Raw genomic sequence first — 14,825 nt, 5'->3', positions numbered from 1 at the left:
TATTGCAATTATAGATGGTAGAACTTAAACTCAAACATTAAAATCCGAAACTTCAACCTTTATCAACGATCAACACTGCTAATATAAAACAAGACTAGACGAAAAGGGGAAAAAAAATTGAAGTAACATAATAAACAAATCATGATGTATTGTTTTTGGAATTCTAGAAGCTGAATGTATTGAATAAAGTGGAGGCGATGGCCAGCCCCACTATGTTGTGGTAAAGTGGAGGCCAGATTTAACTAAACCGAATAAAGAGTTTCAGGTAGTGCAGTTGGAGTTTGGTGGGTTATACATGGGGAGAAAATTAATGAGGTAAGTTGTAAATAAATAAATAAATGCATGTTTAGACGTTAACCAAAATTACAGGCGGGCTTAACTGGCAAAGGTAAATTCTATATTAAGCAAAGTGAATCAGAACTCTTTATTACTGATTTTGCTTTATGATGTTGTAGCTTCTAATTAATTTACTTGGGGCCTCCATTTAAGCCCCTTTTCATCATCATCATCATCATCATCATCATCTTCTATAAAAGAAAGAAAAATTTCTGAGAGTAGAGATTTTGATAAGGCAAACAACAGTGCTACCGAGAAAGAAATCCGAAATCGACCAAAGTAAATAAAATGATCCAACGTTGACAAGAGAAGTGATAAGACATAAGAGTTATGTACTTATTATTACACAATTCTGAGACAAGGAAAATTGTCAGGAATCATTAAGATGAAATGGATTGAACCAGAGCAGGGAGAACAATAATAAATCGGGAATCAAAATCGGAATTAAAGGGTGGACATGGCTTTCTAGGCGTTTCCTTCTCAGCCTCTTCCTAACATACTCTCGCTTTTGCGCATCGACCCATTGTGCTTCATCCACTCCCTTGGCCAGAATCAGTGGTGGGGGCTGATAGTAAGGGCACTTGGGCCTCCAGGAAGTTTCGGGGACACCCAATCTTGAGACCCTTTTGAGGAAAAGAGAGATTCCCCATTTCAGGTGGAGAGAAGGGAAGGTATGGGAGTTGGGTTTATTGCAGAGAATTGGAGGGAAATCCCAGTTGAGGAAACATGGTATTTGTGTGGAGATGAAGAGTTGAGAGTGGAGAGGCGGTGAGGTTGTGGGGCTTGTTAGGATGTGGGTTAGAGCCTGGAGCTTTTGCTCTCATGTCGACTCTTCCATTTTTGCTTTTTTCAGTCTCAATTATGGATTAGCCTTGTGACTTCGGAAGGAGACAAAAAAAAGAAAAAGAAACAAAGGAAGGGTTTTTGTTTTTTTGCAAGGCTTGAAATACCTTCATCAAGGAATTGCCATATCGCCTGCCATTTGCCTTTCTTTACGTTGATTTCATGATGACCGACTACAGAGAGATGATGAATCATGAATGAATTCACGTTTTCCTTTTTCTTTTAACAAAAATCTGGGATTCCTCCTCACCACTTTCCTCATTTGTTTTTCTTTAATAGTTAATCTTCACTCATGGATGCCACGGCTGTTCTTTAGTTTCATCAACGGCGTTACCGAAACCAACTTTTTAAGAAAAAAAGATTTAAAATTCAAATCCCAACATTTTTTTTAAAGAAAATGACTAAAATTGTCATGGACGTGAAACGCTCCCAGTGTGTAAATGTCTGCGTATCTTTGTACACAATCAATTCAATGATCGACTCCAATTTTGATTAGGCTACAAATAGATGCAAATATCTTAAGCCTCAAAAATCAACATTTGGGTCAATGAATATCATACTGTATTGATCTGGACCCTGGAATACTTCCATGTAAAATTGACTCATTGGCAACAAAATGACCCGGTGCTGTACGCAGTAATGTGTCTAACTCTTCTTTCACCTTTTAATATCAAAAACCAATCTGTAAAAGAGATCAGAGAAAACAAAGTGCAACAGCTTGGATGTCACCTACTATTTCAGGGTAAGACACTACCCCCTAAAAGAAGATTTCTTCACCTAGCTGAACTATGTTAAAAGCAGCATCCAAGAACCCAGTATAGGGAAGGTAATGAAAGCAGAAGCCTGAAATACCATAAAATGAATTATACCAGCAATTCAAGTAAATCTTCATGTACAGAAGATGGCAGCTGGTACTCAAGAACATACCAGAAAGAATACCAGTTCATCATTGACAAAAGCAGCAGTAAGTTCATTTCTTTGCATCTCCTATTTGATGAAAGCTTGCAACTGCAAACAAACAGAAAACATTTATTTCTTGGAAAGCCAGAGGTTCCTAGGGAAGGGATATACTTCTTTGTACTTGGCCAATATTTTCTAAAACTAATGCATATTAACTTGTAAACTGGAACCTCTGATGAGCACAAAGGAGACAGATGGAAGAAATTTAACATGCTGCTAATTTAACTCCTTCAATTGTAAAGCAGGCCAAATTCTGTGCATTGGAGGAAATTGAATTGTTACTAAATAATATTCTGAACTAAAGCACAAGATTGCAGAATTCATGTCTGCATACATCCAACAGAGATGATTGTACGCAGAGAATTTCAAGTTGAAAGTGCAAGACAATTATTATCCTTCTCTTACAAGCAATTTCAGTGCCTCGGGAATAAAAGTTAAGTATGGTTAATATCATTCAAGGCAACATTCACATCTGATAACGGGCCAATTAAGGTTCAAAGTCTATGTAGGTACATAGTTTAAGGTTCATAATATACTCTTCTTGGCTGATAGAACTATAATTCCACGAATACTCGGTCTTATTTACATGACCGATCAACCCACCGATTTTCCATTTTTTAGGTTGGAAAAGACCAAAAGTTTCCATAATAAGTTTCAGAACTTAGTAAAAGAAAGAGATTCTGCAATCTTGAAGCCATTATATCTTACAGTCTTCTGTGTCAAATTGCTAAGGAGAGTGGAAGAGGTGTTGATAGAGGCAAGCGCAATACTGAAATTCAAATGTTTCTTGACCACTTTTTTTTAATGGAAACTTCACAAAGGTAATGTCAAGTAAGTTTTGACATGTGAAGACCTTCAAGAGTGACACCATTATTTTTCAGACAAGAATCTAGAAAGTCATGCAGTATCAAACATACCTCAGGGTGAAACCTTCTAATTGCTGAGTAAAATCTTTTCAATTGTTGCAGAGCTTAAGACACGTAGTATCTTATGATAGGTCCTTTTCCCAATGAATAAGAATCCAAGGCCTTGAACGGCTTCGGGAGATGTCTTCCAGAAATGCCATCTATGAACTATTCACATACAAGATTAGATTATCTTATGACTAACATGAAACACGAGCATATGACAAAGTATTTTTGCCTTAACTAAAAGGAACTATAAAAGTTATAACTGTTGCTGATGCTTTGATATACAAAGATAAAATTTACAGTAATTTAAAGGGACAGAGACTGAGGAAAAGAAGAGGTCTGAAAGACTGTCAACTTATTATCTTACCTTCAAGAATGTGCATTTCATATTCCTTTGCTTTTGAGCTTGCAATGCCCTCATCTGTAACACAAAGAAATGATGCAAATAAAGGATAATTATAATGAGAAAAACCTTTATCTTCATTTTCTTTCAAATTTCCCTGAGTTTAACAAATAACTGATATCATTAGGGCCTAAGACCATACTTTAGCAATTTGAAGTGCCTGCTCAAGATGTTGAATTTGAACCCATTGTTCTGTAACAACTTCTGCCATCTAAATGCAAGGGAATGGGACTTTGAGTGAGTAAAATACAAATTATTTCAATATTAGTTATATCAAGAGATAATAAAACCAATAGGGAATAAACAAGTTTTCAAGCCTTTTACACATCAACAATCAAAAGAAAGTTCAAATAACCAAGAAAGAGTTCTGATAAAATATGGTCATTTTCATTAACAACTTAGAAAGAATATGAGGATATAATATTTCTCTTCCATTTAAAGAAATACAGCTTAGCGTTGAGCCAGTGACTGGTACCTAAAGCATAATACCTGATGACCAACCCAACAAAACCTCTCCCAACCCAACAAGGATATTTAAATCTAGAAATGAGGCAACACAAACTTCAATAATTGGAACAGCAGCAAATAGGTGCTTAAAGCATTCTTGCAGTTATTGATGAAACTCTTATGCTAGGTTCGGTAGGAATATTATTTCTTCATGTCTTAGTACATGAGTTACAAACAAACTAACTTCAGATGGTAATTTTTAACCACTAGCACAACTTGTTTTGAGCAATGAGAAAGAATTTTTTTTTCTTATTTTGAAGAGGTCCTATTTTTTACTAGAGTTCTACTTATCTTTCTAATTTCAAGTTTAAATATACACTATATGTTATGGAAAACTACTTTAATACTTATGTAGTAAGCTTTTCCTTGTGTTAATACACTAGATAACTAAACGAGGCATTAAAGTTTATTATAGATTATATAACGTTATAATATGAAGAAATGCTTAGTCATTCAGCATTAGATGGTCATGGTGTATGACAAACAAGAAAAACCCCTCACCAACATCCCCTTGGAGCAGTGATTGATGCTCTCTTGTTGACACCCCAGGGTTTAGGGTTCACCTCATATTATAATTGTACCCCCAAAAAAAAAAAACAAAGACGAAGCCCTCATCATTTACAAGCAGAGTCTCTATACAGAAACAAAATTAACGAATGTAAATGCTAACCTTTCCAACTTATGAAGTAACAGCTTCCAGTCTATCCTCGGCGTCCTGTGCTTTCAACTCTAAAACATGAAGATCAAAATTGTTCTTTCTCGAAACAGCCCAAAGGCCGTGTACCTAGGATCATGAAGCCTGGTACTAAGTTGAATTGCACTAAAGCAAATATTTCTTGCCACTCACCCGTACAACCATGACAAGGAATCAAATAGGACGAAAAAAAGTTTGAAAGAGCGATTATATTTATAGAAGCATTTAAAACGAACCTCCTCTTCCAGAGCGTTAAGCTTTTTTCATCAGCAAGAAATGAATAATCCTACAATTTAGAAATTGCAAAATAACATGTCAATATGCTATATACATTTAGAAATTGCAAAATCACATGTCAATATGCTATGTATTTTTGGAACAAGATTACTAAGTGAATAAACCGTACCACAATTCAATTTTCTGCTTTCAAAAGCAGCCCCCCCCTTTTTTTTTTTCATTTTGAGACATCAATAGGGAGAAGACATTCAATCCAAATAAACCCGAGTAACATACAAATGAAAACAAAGCTAAAAACAAAAGCAAAGCTTCTTAGGAAAGAATTGAACCTTAAGATCAAATAGAGCAGACTGCAGATAAGTGCTCTTGTTTGCCATGTCCTCGAGGGATTTCCCGTGTTCCTTAACAGAAAGGGTTTTAGCATTAAGGTTTTGAATTCTTTCTTCAAGAACAGATTCTGCATCCATATTTTACAATAGTCAAGGAATCGAGGTTAAGATCAGTGTTTGTTTGGAAACTCTAAGTAAGGTATTTATTTATCAATGAAGAAATAAAAAAGAAATTTTACCCAAACGAGAGATCTTGAGCTTCGAGTCGCGCAATTCAAGGATCAAGAGATTGTGGTTGTTACTTTGTTCATCTTGAGATGTGAGTGACAAGAAGAAGAAGAAGAAGAAGAGGAAGAAGAAAAAACTGAAAATGGAGGGAAGGAGAATCATATTAACCGCCATTACTGCCTCTTCTAAACAACCTTTTTTTTTTTCTATCTTTCCTCCTTTTTTCTTCTCGGAAGAAGTAAACAGAAATAGTGGCGGGTAATCGAAGCTTGTAGAATCCAGGAGAAAATTGTTATTTCATGAAGTATGAACAACCAAACAAAAATCAGTTGAATAAAGTTAATTCTATTTACGAAAAAGACAAGGTATATCTTTCTGGTAAAGGAAAAGAGAAGAAATTATTATAATTCGTCCAAAATCAAAATTGTTTGAAATGGGCAAAAAAGTCTGCAATAGGTTTCCGTCTGAATTTTTTTAAATAAACATTTATAAGGTCAAATATTTATGTCAAGCTCCAACTCAAATATTTTTGAATGCTTTGATTATTTTCTATTATTAGTTTTAGAAACATTGTTATTATTCATTGTAATTTTATTCGATTCAATTCGTTTTATTTTATTAATAAATACAGAAGCCCCGCACATGACATTGCGAGAGCTTCATTCTATTTCGAGTAGCTCTCACTTCCCAAATCAAAAGGGACATCTGCAAGGTTGAATGTCCCAAGTGTTTTCAGCATACTCTTGGATTGTCCTATCACTGCTAAATCTCCCAGAGCCAGCTGCGCTAAGTATACTCATTTTTGTCCATCTCTCTTCATCAACGAACGCTTTATCGGCGGCTGCCTGTTCATCTCAACACAGTCCACAATTAAAATGCAATTCCCTTTTACAAGGCATTCTTATTTCTAACTGATGGAAAACCAACTATTTACCTGGGCCTCTAGATAGCTCATAAAATCGGCACCAAGAAGAAAATAGTCACTCGTGCCCTCTATCTTGTCGCACAAAGATTTGAAATAGTCTTCAAATCCAAAATGACCATCTCGGATCATCCTACATATAATAGTTACACAATGCCACTCAAATCACTTGAAATTTAAACCAATAATATCTAAATCAACTCTACCTCTGTATAAGAAAAGCAAGGATACATATACTCTCCTTTACAGAGAAACTAAGATGCAACGTACTGATAAAGCTATACATTACGTAGAATGAAGGGGTATAATACCTTACAACACGCGAAAACTGAAGAGGAACTTTAAGAGTGGGTCCTTTCTTGCGCAATGCAACAACTTCATGCGCTTTTGCTCCAAACAGGAACTGAAAGAAATGTTATCAAAATCTACTCCAACTAATATTGTTAATTCATTGTAAAAGTACCATGGAGGCTCTTGTACTAAGAGTTGGATTGCATTTCGCCTCCTCTACTAAAAAAATAGGCAAACCAGTCCCTATACATTAGATTAAAGAGCAAATTGGTCCTTTCTATTAAAAATTTCATTCTTTTGTACTATTAAAAACTGGCATGATTGATGAAATAACTAGACAGTGACATGTGACATGCCATGTGTACCTCATGCTAACGTACAGAGACCAACTTTTAACAGCAAAAATGGATGAAATTTTCTATAAAAGGACCAGTTTGCTCTTTGATCTAATGTAGAGTGACTAATTTGCTCATTTCTTGAGTAGAGGAGGTAAAATACAATCTGACCCCTAATACAGAGGACTTCATGGTACTTTTACCTTGATTCATTTGTATGACTGTTGATTTAGCACTTACCATGTTATCCTGACCTATTTCTTCAACCATTTCAATTGTAGAACCGTCTGCTGTGGCTAAAAGTAAACATCCGTTCATCAAGAATTTCATGCTGCCAGTTCCTGATGCCTCATGTCCTGCAGTGCTGGATCAGAAAGTAAAAGAAGTATACATCAGAAGTAGACAAGTTGAGTGGAAGCAGGGTTTTTTTTTTAATTCTGGAAAACGGGGCTCAGAATGTGGAGAGACTAATTCTGCCCCAATTAATCACCTGGATATTATATTATATTATATTATATTATTCCATCAACCTAGTGATTCTGAACTGCTCATACATAAGCTTAATGACAATTAATACTAAAAGATTCCAAAATATTTCGACCCAAATTAATGGTAAAATGGAGGCATACAACTTTAGAGTGACAAATAGATCTATCTATATAAGTGAAGCCAATAGTTGACCACAGAAAAACACAGAAAAATCCCAATCAGCAATCACTACAAAACATAATGTAACTGCTAACGAAATTGATAATATCATCTAATGTGCAAAACTTATGCATACTACCTTAGATGTTGAGAAAGGTCAGCCCCTGGTATTACCATCTCAGCAACAGAAACATTGTAATCAGGGATAAAGACCTGCAATAATACTTAATGACTTAGAAAGACAGATTTGTTATTAGAAGACAAATATAAAGGTCCTTGCAGCTTTAATTCATCATCATGGTTGCTGATTATATCTGTTTTAAGGGTAAATTACTCACCCTTCTGAGTAAACAATACACGCTTCAGAGTTCCATTGAACTTCTAGATAAAATAAATACTAGCTTACCAACTTTAAAAGATCTCCAATATCATTATCATTGTTGATTCTTTCAGCCACAACATGACAGAGTTTTATAATCTTCTTTGCAATTTCATATCCTGGAGCAGCTTTTCCTCCAATTATGCAGACCCGTGGTACAACTTTTTTCCTATCATTCTTGTCCATATTCTGCACCAAATGAGAATAGCATGAGCAAAGATACCTCTGAGTTACACATTCTTTTAACTTATTTTACAATGTTCGAAAATATGTACAATTTCTAATACTTAAACATCTTTATGCAAAGCCAAAAAGATGATGGTTAAGGAAATGGTTAATCAACTCATATTACAATGAGTAAGGAATTGTTGGTCTTGCAAACATCCAGCAACAGGATGGTAATAACTTAAACCTATGTTGTTAGTTTGCTACACGGACAATTCAAAAAGGCGCATATAAAAAGAAGCATTTGATAAATTCCACAAGTTTTCATGGCTCTTTCAGCCAAAGATGGTGTTAACCTTGATGCAATCATATCTATGGATAATGCCAAGTATATTAAGCAACTGCCGCTTATATTCATGTATTCGCTTTGTCTGCACATCAAACATTGCATCCAAGCTGACCTGCCCATTACAAATAATGCACACCAACATTACATCATTTCAGAGCTCCTTAAAAATGGAAAAAGAAATGTAGGTGCAAAAACTATAGCTTTCTTCAAAACCTTCAAACCACTCATCGCTTCAATGTACTCGGCAAGCCTTATTTTGTTGACCTTCTTAACCTATGAGATAATAGTTAACAATAAATGAATGAGATAGCCAATGATATGTTTTGTTTCAAAGGTGAAGCATGCCAACTATGAAAGTACCATCTTCCATTCTTGATGCAATTCAGCATTAGTTGCATAGTCTCTCAAGCCTATTAAAAGGTCAATATCACGGATCCAAGCTTCTGTTCCAAGCCATTTTGAGATAAGAGCGCATAAACTAGGATTGCTAACAACAATCCAGCGACGCTGAGAAACCAAATATTAAGAGATCAAAATAACTACACAGCAGGTGAATTTAAATTATTCGCGTACTTTTAGTTATCAGGGCAAGATGCATCACAGCATCACAGTAACAAGTCTAAAATTTATTTACAGGTAGGAAACAACTTAACCTATCAGTAAGTTAATGTACTGAAAAAACTGTAACTTATTTTAAACCTGTGTCACCCCATTAGTTTTGTATTGAAACTTGTGCGGCCATAGGTCATAAAAGTCCTGAAAAGCATTAATAGACAACAACTAAGATCAACTAATTAAAGACATTCATCGAAGCTGAGTTCTATTTCAAACTTGTTACAAGGAAAGGCAACGTTTAAGCAGGAAAAAACAAATATAAGTTTTACCTTGAATAATTTTGTTCTCAACAACTCTGAATGTAATCTGGAGACACCATTCACGGTATGAGAACAAATAACTGATAGATTTGCCATTCGAATATTCTGACAAAAGGGATGGTTATGGACTTCAATTTTCATAACATTCTAGCAATCCATCAACACAATATAAATTTTAGAAACCCATAAAATTTGAGATATATACCTTCACAGCACCTTCCTCAACAATTGACATCCTGGTCAGCCGATCATAATCTAAACCAATCATCTTCTTTAACTCTTCCACAAAGTTGAAGTTTATGTCATATATAATCTGAAAAGAGCAATTTTCTAAAATAGTACGAAACAAGTTGACAACCAATCAAACTAATAAATTACAATCTAAATGGTAATACATGAAAGAGTTATGCGGAAAATAATAATTAACCACATGCATGCTTCTGTACCTTGGAGGCACGATGCTGTAGTTAAGAAAATTATTAAGATGAAGCTTATACCATATGACATCAGATATAAATGAAAGAATATTGTAAGATGAATCTTGTCCAGTAGAATTACTTAGGCTTTCAATCACATAAAGTAATTCAAAGAAACGGGTAAACTTTATCAAAGAAGAAAGTACATTGCAAAATTCAAACAAAACACACCTGCAAATGTCGAGGGAGAAGGTTGCCCAGTAGATCCACAGGAATTTTCTCCAGTCCTTCAGGTGATACAGTATGAGTTGTGAACGAAAATATTTTGCATATGATGTCCCATGCTCTATGCCAGCTTAAATGCTCTTCATCCAGAAGCACTCTCATCACCTCAGCTATTGCAAGAGATGGATGAGTGTCATTCAGCTGCAGTGCAACCTATATAAAATGCAATTGGAGTTGACAGAACAGGAGTCAAGCAGCAGTCAGCACTCAACCTAGGGATGATAATAAAAGTGGAAAGAAATCCTTCTCAGTATAGAGAAAGATTCCTCACTCAAATCTCACAACTGCCATCATCTGAAAGCAAATCAATTGTTAAGGATGTGACATTGAGAACCTGAGAGAACCTTGAGAACAGCTATGTTACACAAGATTCAGGAGGGTAGAACCAAGGCATGTCACCTCACTACATGATCAGATCAGTACAAACTAATCCGATTTGAGGTGTCTCTACATATGCTTCTGCACTAATAGACACATGAAACATGCAGCTAAGAACCTTCTCTGGAAACTCATCAAATTTTTTATGAGTGTCTTTGAATCTTCTGAAGATGTCTTGTACTGACGCGGATACAAAGAAATATTGCTGTTTCAACCGCAATTCTTTACCCTGAAAGAAACCACCAAAAAGAAATATGAATGTAGATCTACAGAAAGACAAAGAAACATATTTGTTCAACCCCTAGCAAACATTTCAACCAAGTTTTCAGTGAATGCAACATTAATAATCTCCGACTAAGTACCTTTAATTTCCCATAAATCAAACAATTGCAGTAAAAACTTTAGAAGACGAAGCATGAAAAAATTGATGAGGCAGACTCTAATCTTGATGTAACCAATCAAGTTAAGGAAAAGCAATCACACCTGATAAGAACGATCGTCGGGGTATAGTATGCTACTAATACTTTCTGCCCTCTGTCTATTGACTACAGCATCAACATAATCCCCAGTGTTAAAAGACTCCTGCATTGCCATGCTCCAAACCCAAGAATTTGAGACATAACAAGGTCGCATACTAACAAGAATCCATAAGCATGTATGGCAATAAATATCATACAAAACCAAAAATCAGAATCTTAAAGAATTTTCCAAAATAACACCTACAAAAAATTAAAGTCTCTAAAACTAAAAGTAACAAAATATCTGAAATATACAAAATTCTTACTAATTAACAAATCTTTCTAGAACCGACATCAAATACCTGCCTCAAAGACTATACAAGACAGGATAGATGCTAACCTTACTAACATAAGCTCTCACCAAAATATAATTCTCCAAAATGCAAATAGTGAAATAAAGAAAAAAAAAATAAAAGAAAGATAAAAGAAACAAGCACATTGAAACAGCAAATAACTGATATCACTTCAGTTGGATTAAGCATGTTTCAAAACAATTAAGCCAAAACAATTGAAAGAAATTATTCAAAAAGATTTCCAAATCCCTCGCTGTCTAAGCAGAGCTTGATGGGTAGGATATAGAAGAGATCCGTACAGAAAAAAACACATGATTGCATATATGACTATGTTTTAAGCTACCAAATCAGCATTGTTAGCTCAGTCCAACTATAGCATTTCTAGCGAATCTAGATCATAAGAATTAGTTTTATGTGCCAGATCTTCGTACTTTAGTTTAATCCACCTAAGTGTGCATAGAACTCATGCATAACTGATTGGACTTTGTCGAAATTACCATATCATGTTGATCACTTGGTTTCGCAGCCCAAAGGCGAAGATTAATGGTATTCCTTGTTCCATAACCAGGTATTGGATTGTCATATGCCACAGCTTCAACCTACGAATATGAAGATATTGCTAAGCTAAAAAAAGCCAACCACATTCACTTAAATTTAGCACTCATTTAAATCATGCATCGCCCATGAGTATAAATAATGGGTAAAGAGTTTTATGCAAATGTCTAGGCTTCAATTTATGAAAAGAATTACAGCCTTACCATTTCTCCAGGAACCCAAACTTTACATTTCTCTCCATTCAAAAATTCATCTGTGACCGTCCCATAGAACTTTACCATCCAAAAACATAGTGAACAGAAGTTTAGTAAACAATACAGAATTGCAAAAAAATAGAAAGATAAAGTCAAACATCCAATATTCCCACAGATAATTGAACACATCTAAGTGCTTACAAACCTTTACAGGATATGTTATGTGAACTCGCTCAATCTCCCAAGGGTTTCCAAAATTTAACCAATAATCAGGCTGTTCATGTTGAAATCCATCCACTATAACTTGACGGAACAACCCATACTGGTAGCGTAATCCATAGCTGCAGAAACAATCCCCTAGAATTAGATTATTAAACATAAAAGCCAATACTCGTTTGAGGATATACAAGTTATGCATGAACTAAATGACATGATTTTGATGCAAGAATTCGCTAAATGATTTTGAAAAAGGAAAACTAGCATAGATTATAAATAAGCTAATACTAATTAGAAGATAAGCAGTCAACTTCACGGTCCATAATCCATTTTGGTTTCAAAGCCAGTATGGATAATGATTCAGTACCCCTACTTAATGGAAGACTTATATGTATTACTTTTAACTTGAAATGCTTCCACAAATCTTACAAGAAAAATATAGAATAGAGGCATACCCCACTGCAGGGTAGTCCAAAGTTGCTAGAGAATCCATTTGACATGCTGAAAGACGAGCAAGGCCTCCATTACCCAGGCAAGCATCTCCTTCCTTAGAATATCATAATGAATAAGATAAAGAGGAAAGTAAATAATTATCTGAGTGTACAATATATATATAAGAAAAGCTTTCTTCCAACATGATTAAGAATTCAGTTTTAACTTGTTCAAACAGAGATCTCCCTCGAGCTCTAATTCCAAGGAGAGGCTGTTTCGAAAGGACGAGCACACCTTAACATCATACAGTTTTGTGGCTCTAGGTTCCCAAGAATATGGCCATCCATTGGATTCACCTAGTTTCAAATCTCCGACTACCACACAACATGATCTCCAATAAATATACTTGATGTATTCAATTCTCCTCGCAAACAAACAATTACTTTTCCGGATCGTGATATGCTAATAATAATAATCTAAGATTAGGACAATAAAGGAGGACAGAAGAAAATCGAATGTCAAGTTAACCTGTTCAGCTAAAACTTCAAAATCAAAACCAAGCTGGCTTAAAGCATCTGCAAATTGGTCGCGAATTCCAAGGTTGATGACAATATTTGACAACGAACGCCCTGAAAATATAAATTGCATACAGTTGTTTAGCATGAATGATATTTAAAGCACTGAAGAAAATCCAGAATAACATGTGAATTCAAAAACTAGTTCTACTTGTAATAGAAACCAAAGTCAGATCCTCTAGATTTGATAAACTATAGGTGCTAGGAGAGTAACAGAAAGCATAACCAAACTTCTCGAGAGCTCTTAAACTTATCCATCATTTTAATTAGAGCAAACATTATAAGGCTCATAACGGTAAGAAAGTATACCCATAAGAAACTCAAGCGAAAGAAAGTAAACTCGCTTTGGGTCTTCCTTCTTGAAATGTATCAGAGTATCATGCCAACGTTCAATCAACCGATCTCTTACGCTGTGCGCCAAAGCCTGTTAAACAATCGCACTTAAGTTATACTATACATTCCCGCCAAATTTTTAAAAAGGAAGTCAAAATTCGTTCTCAACCCAACAACGAAACTTTAATCTTACTTGATAAGCTTCAAAATCATCGAAACTAAATCGCGATCGAGCCACCGTGTACTCAACGTGATGTAAAATATCCTTTTGTAAGCTGATCGGGTCGTTCTTCAAGAAAACATCCATCAATCCAAGCATCCTTTCAGCTTGGCCTTTCCTCTCCCCAAAATCCAACCGAGGCTTCCTTACCACGACCCCTCTATCTGGCGGAGCCACAGACAAGGCGGCATCATCGTCACCGTCGATTGCGTCGATCAAGGCCTTGTTGATACTTTCCAAGCTCTTCTGATCATCGATCTTGTTGCCGCGGGAATCGGTTACGAAGAACGTCATGACAAAATAGTCTTCTTCAAAATCTACGGTGGCCTTCTCGACGCTAAGACCGAGGATATTGAAGACGCGCGTGATAACTTGAAGGAGACCGGTACGGTTACGCGCACGGATGACGAAAACGGTTGAGTTGGCGTCATTTTCAGGAGAGACGGTTTCGACGGTAACGGAAGAGGATGAATTGGTTGCGGATGCGGCGGGAGGGCGTTTGGCAGCAGAGAAAGTGAGTGGAGGAGTGTTTCGATGAGGAAGAGTATAGATAATTGGTCGGGAGGATAAGTTTTTAGAAGGGAACAGAAAAGAAGAAAATAACGTGTTTGGTTTGAGGGGAGAAAAGGAGAGGGTAGCCATTGTACTGGACAACTGAGATTTTGCAGGCTTTTACATAATCATTGAAGAAGCTGGAGGAAAATTAGTTAAAATTACAGATTCGTGAAAATGTAATAAAAATGGTAGGAAGCGAAAACGAGGTGAGTTGATAACCGTGAGATCTAGTTTAAATATACGCCACGTTAGTAAATTTAACATTTTAAATATCACGTGCACTGCATGCCATGCCCACTTTTCATTTTATCTTTTTCCAACAAATTTTGTTGATGTGTTGGGGGGGGGGGGGTTATCCAATCCAAGATGGATGGATTTGTCCCATAATCACGACGCACTAAATTCAAGGATGCTATTAGTACGAGAGATTAATTAAGTAATTT

General features: G+C 35.7%; 1 protein-coding gene across 2 annotated transcripts; it reads right to left on the bottom strand.

Annotated features, from left to right (window-relative positions):
• Positions 1-599: 599 nt before the first annotated feature.
• On the bottom strand, positions 600-14,591 carry LOC107905809 (glycogen phosphorylase 1). Of its 2 annotated transcripts, XM_016832572.2 has the most exons (30): positions 13,801-14,591; positions 13,584-13,698; positions 13,228-13,328; positions 12,723-12,814; positions 12,257-12,392; positions 12,061-12,129; positions 11,800-11,901; positions 10,975-11,073; positions 10,610-10,720; positions 10,060-10,266; positions 9,618-9,725; positions 9,422-9,517; positions 9,237-9,293; positions 8,898-9,044; positions 8,751-8,810; positions 8,545-8,649; positions 8,051-8,212; positions 7,784-7,857; positions 7,237-7,360; positions 6,682-6,773; positions 6,383-6,503; positions 5,460-6,293; positions 5,221-5,348; positions 4,891-4,940; positions 4,631-4,744; positions 3,596-3,664; positions 3,418-3,471; positions 3,057-3,212; positions 2,107-2,187; positions 600-2,022 (listed from the first exon to the last, which is right to left on the bottom strand). In XM_016832572.2, the coding sequence occupies exons 1-22, from the start codon at positions 14,467-14,469 to the stop codon at positions 6,141-6,143; spliced, it is 3,000 nt and encodes a 999-aa protein (XP_016688061.1). In that variant the 5' UTR covers positions 14,470-14,591; the 3' UTR covers positions 600-2,022; positions 2,107-2,187; positions 3,057-3,212; positions 3,418-3,471; positions 3,596-3,664; positions 4,631-4,744; positions 4,891-4,940; positions 5,221-5,348; positions 5,460-6,140. The 2 variants fall into 2 exon arrangements, with proteins under 2 accessions (XP_016688061.1, XP_016688062.1); XM_016832573.2 differs by lacking the exon at positions 10,610-10,720.
• Between the last annotated feature and the right edge of the window lie 234 nt (positions 14,592-14,825).

This window comes from Gossypium hirsutum, chromosome D05 (genome assembly GCF_007990345.1).
Source record: "Gossypium hirsutum isolate 1008001.06 chromosome D05, Gossypium_hirsutum_v2.1, whole genome shotgun sequence".
Lineage (NCBI taxonomy): Eukaryota > Viridiplantae > Streptophyta > Magnoliopsida > Malvales > Malvaceae > Gossypium > Gossypium hirsutum.
This window is presented reverse-complemented; position numbering and strand designations above follow the sequence as displayed.

Excerpts from the sequence above, each read along its gene's own strand:
- LOC107905809 (XM_016832572.2), bottom strand. The coding sequence starts at position 14,469 with ATGGCTACCCTCTCCTTTTCTCCCCTCAAACCAAACACGTTATTTTCT. Across the intron at positions 9,726-10,059 it reads TTCTCCCTCGACATTTGCAG|ATTATATATGACATAAACTT; the intron begins GTGTGTTTTGTT and ends TGCTCTTTTCAG. Across the intron at positions 7,858-8,050 it reads TTGGAGATCTTTTAAAGTTG|GTCTTTATCCCTGATTACAA; the intron begins GTAAGCTAGTAT and ends GTATTATTGCAG.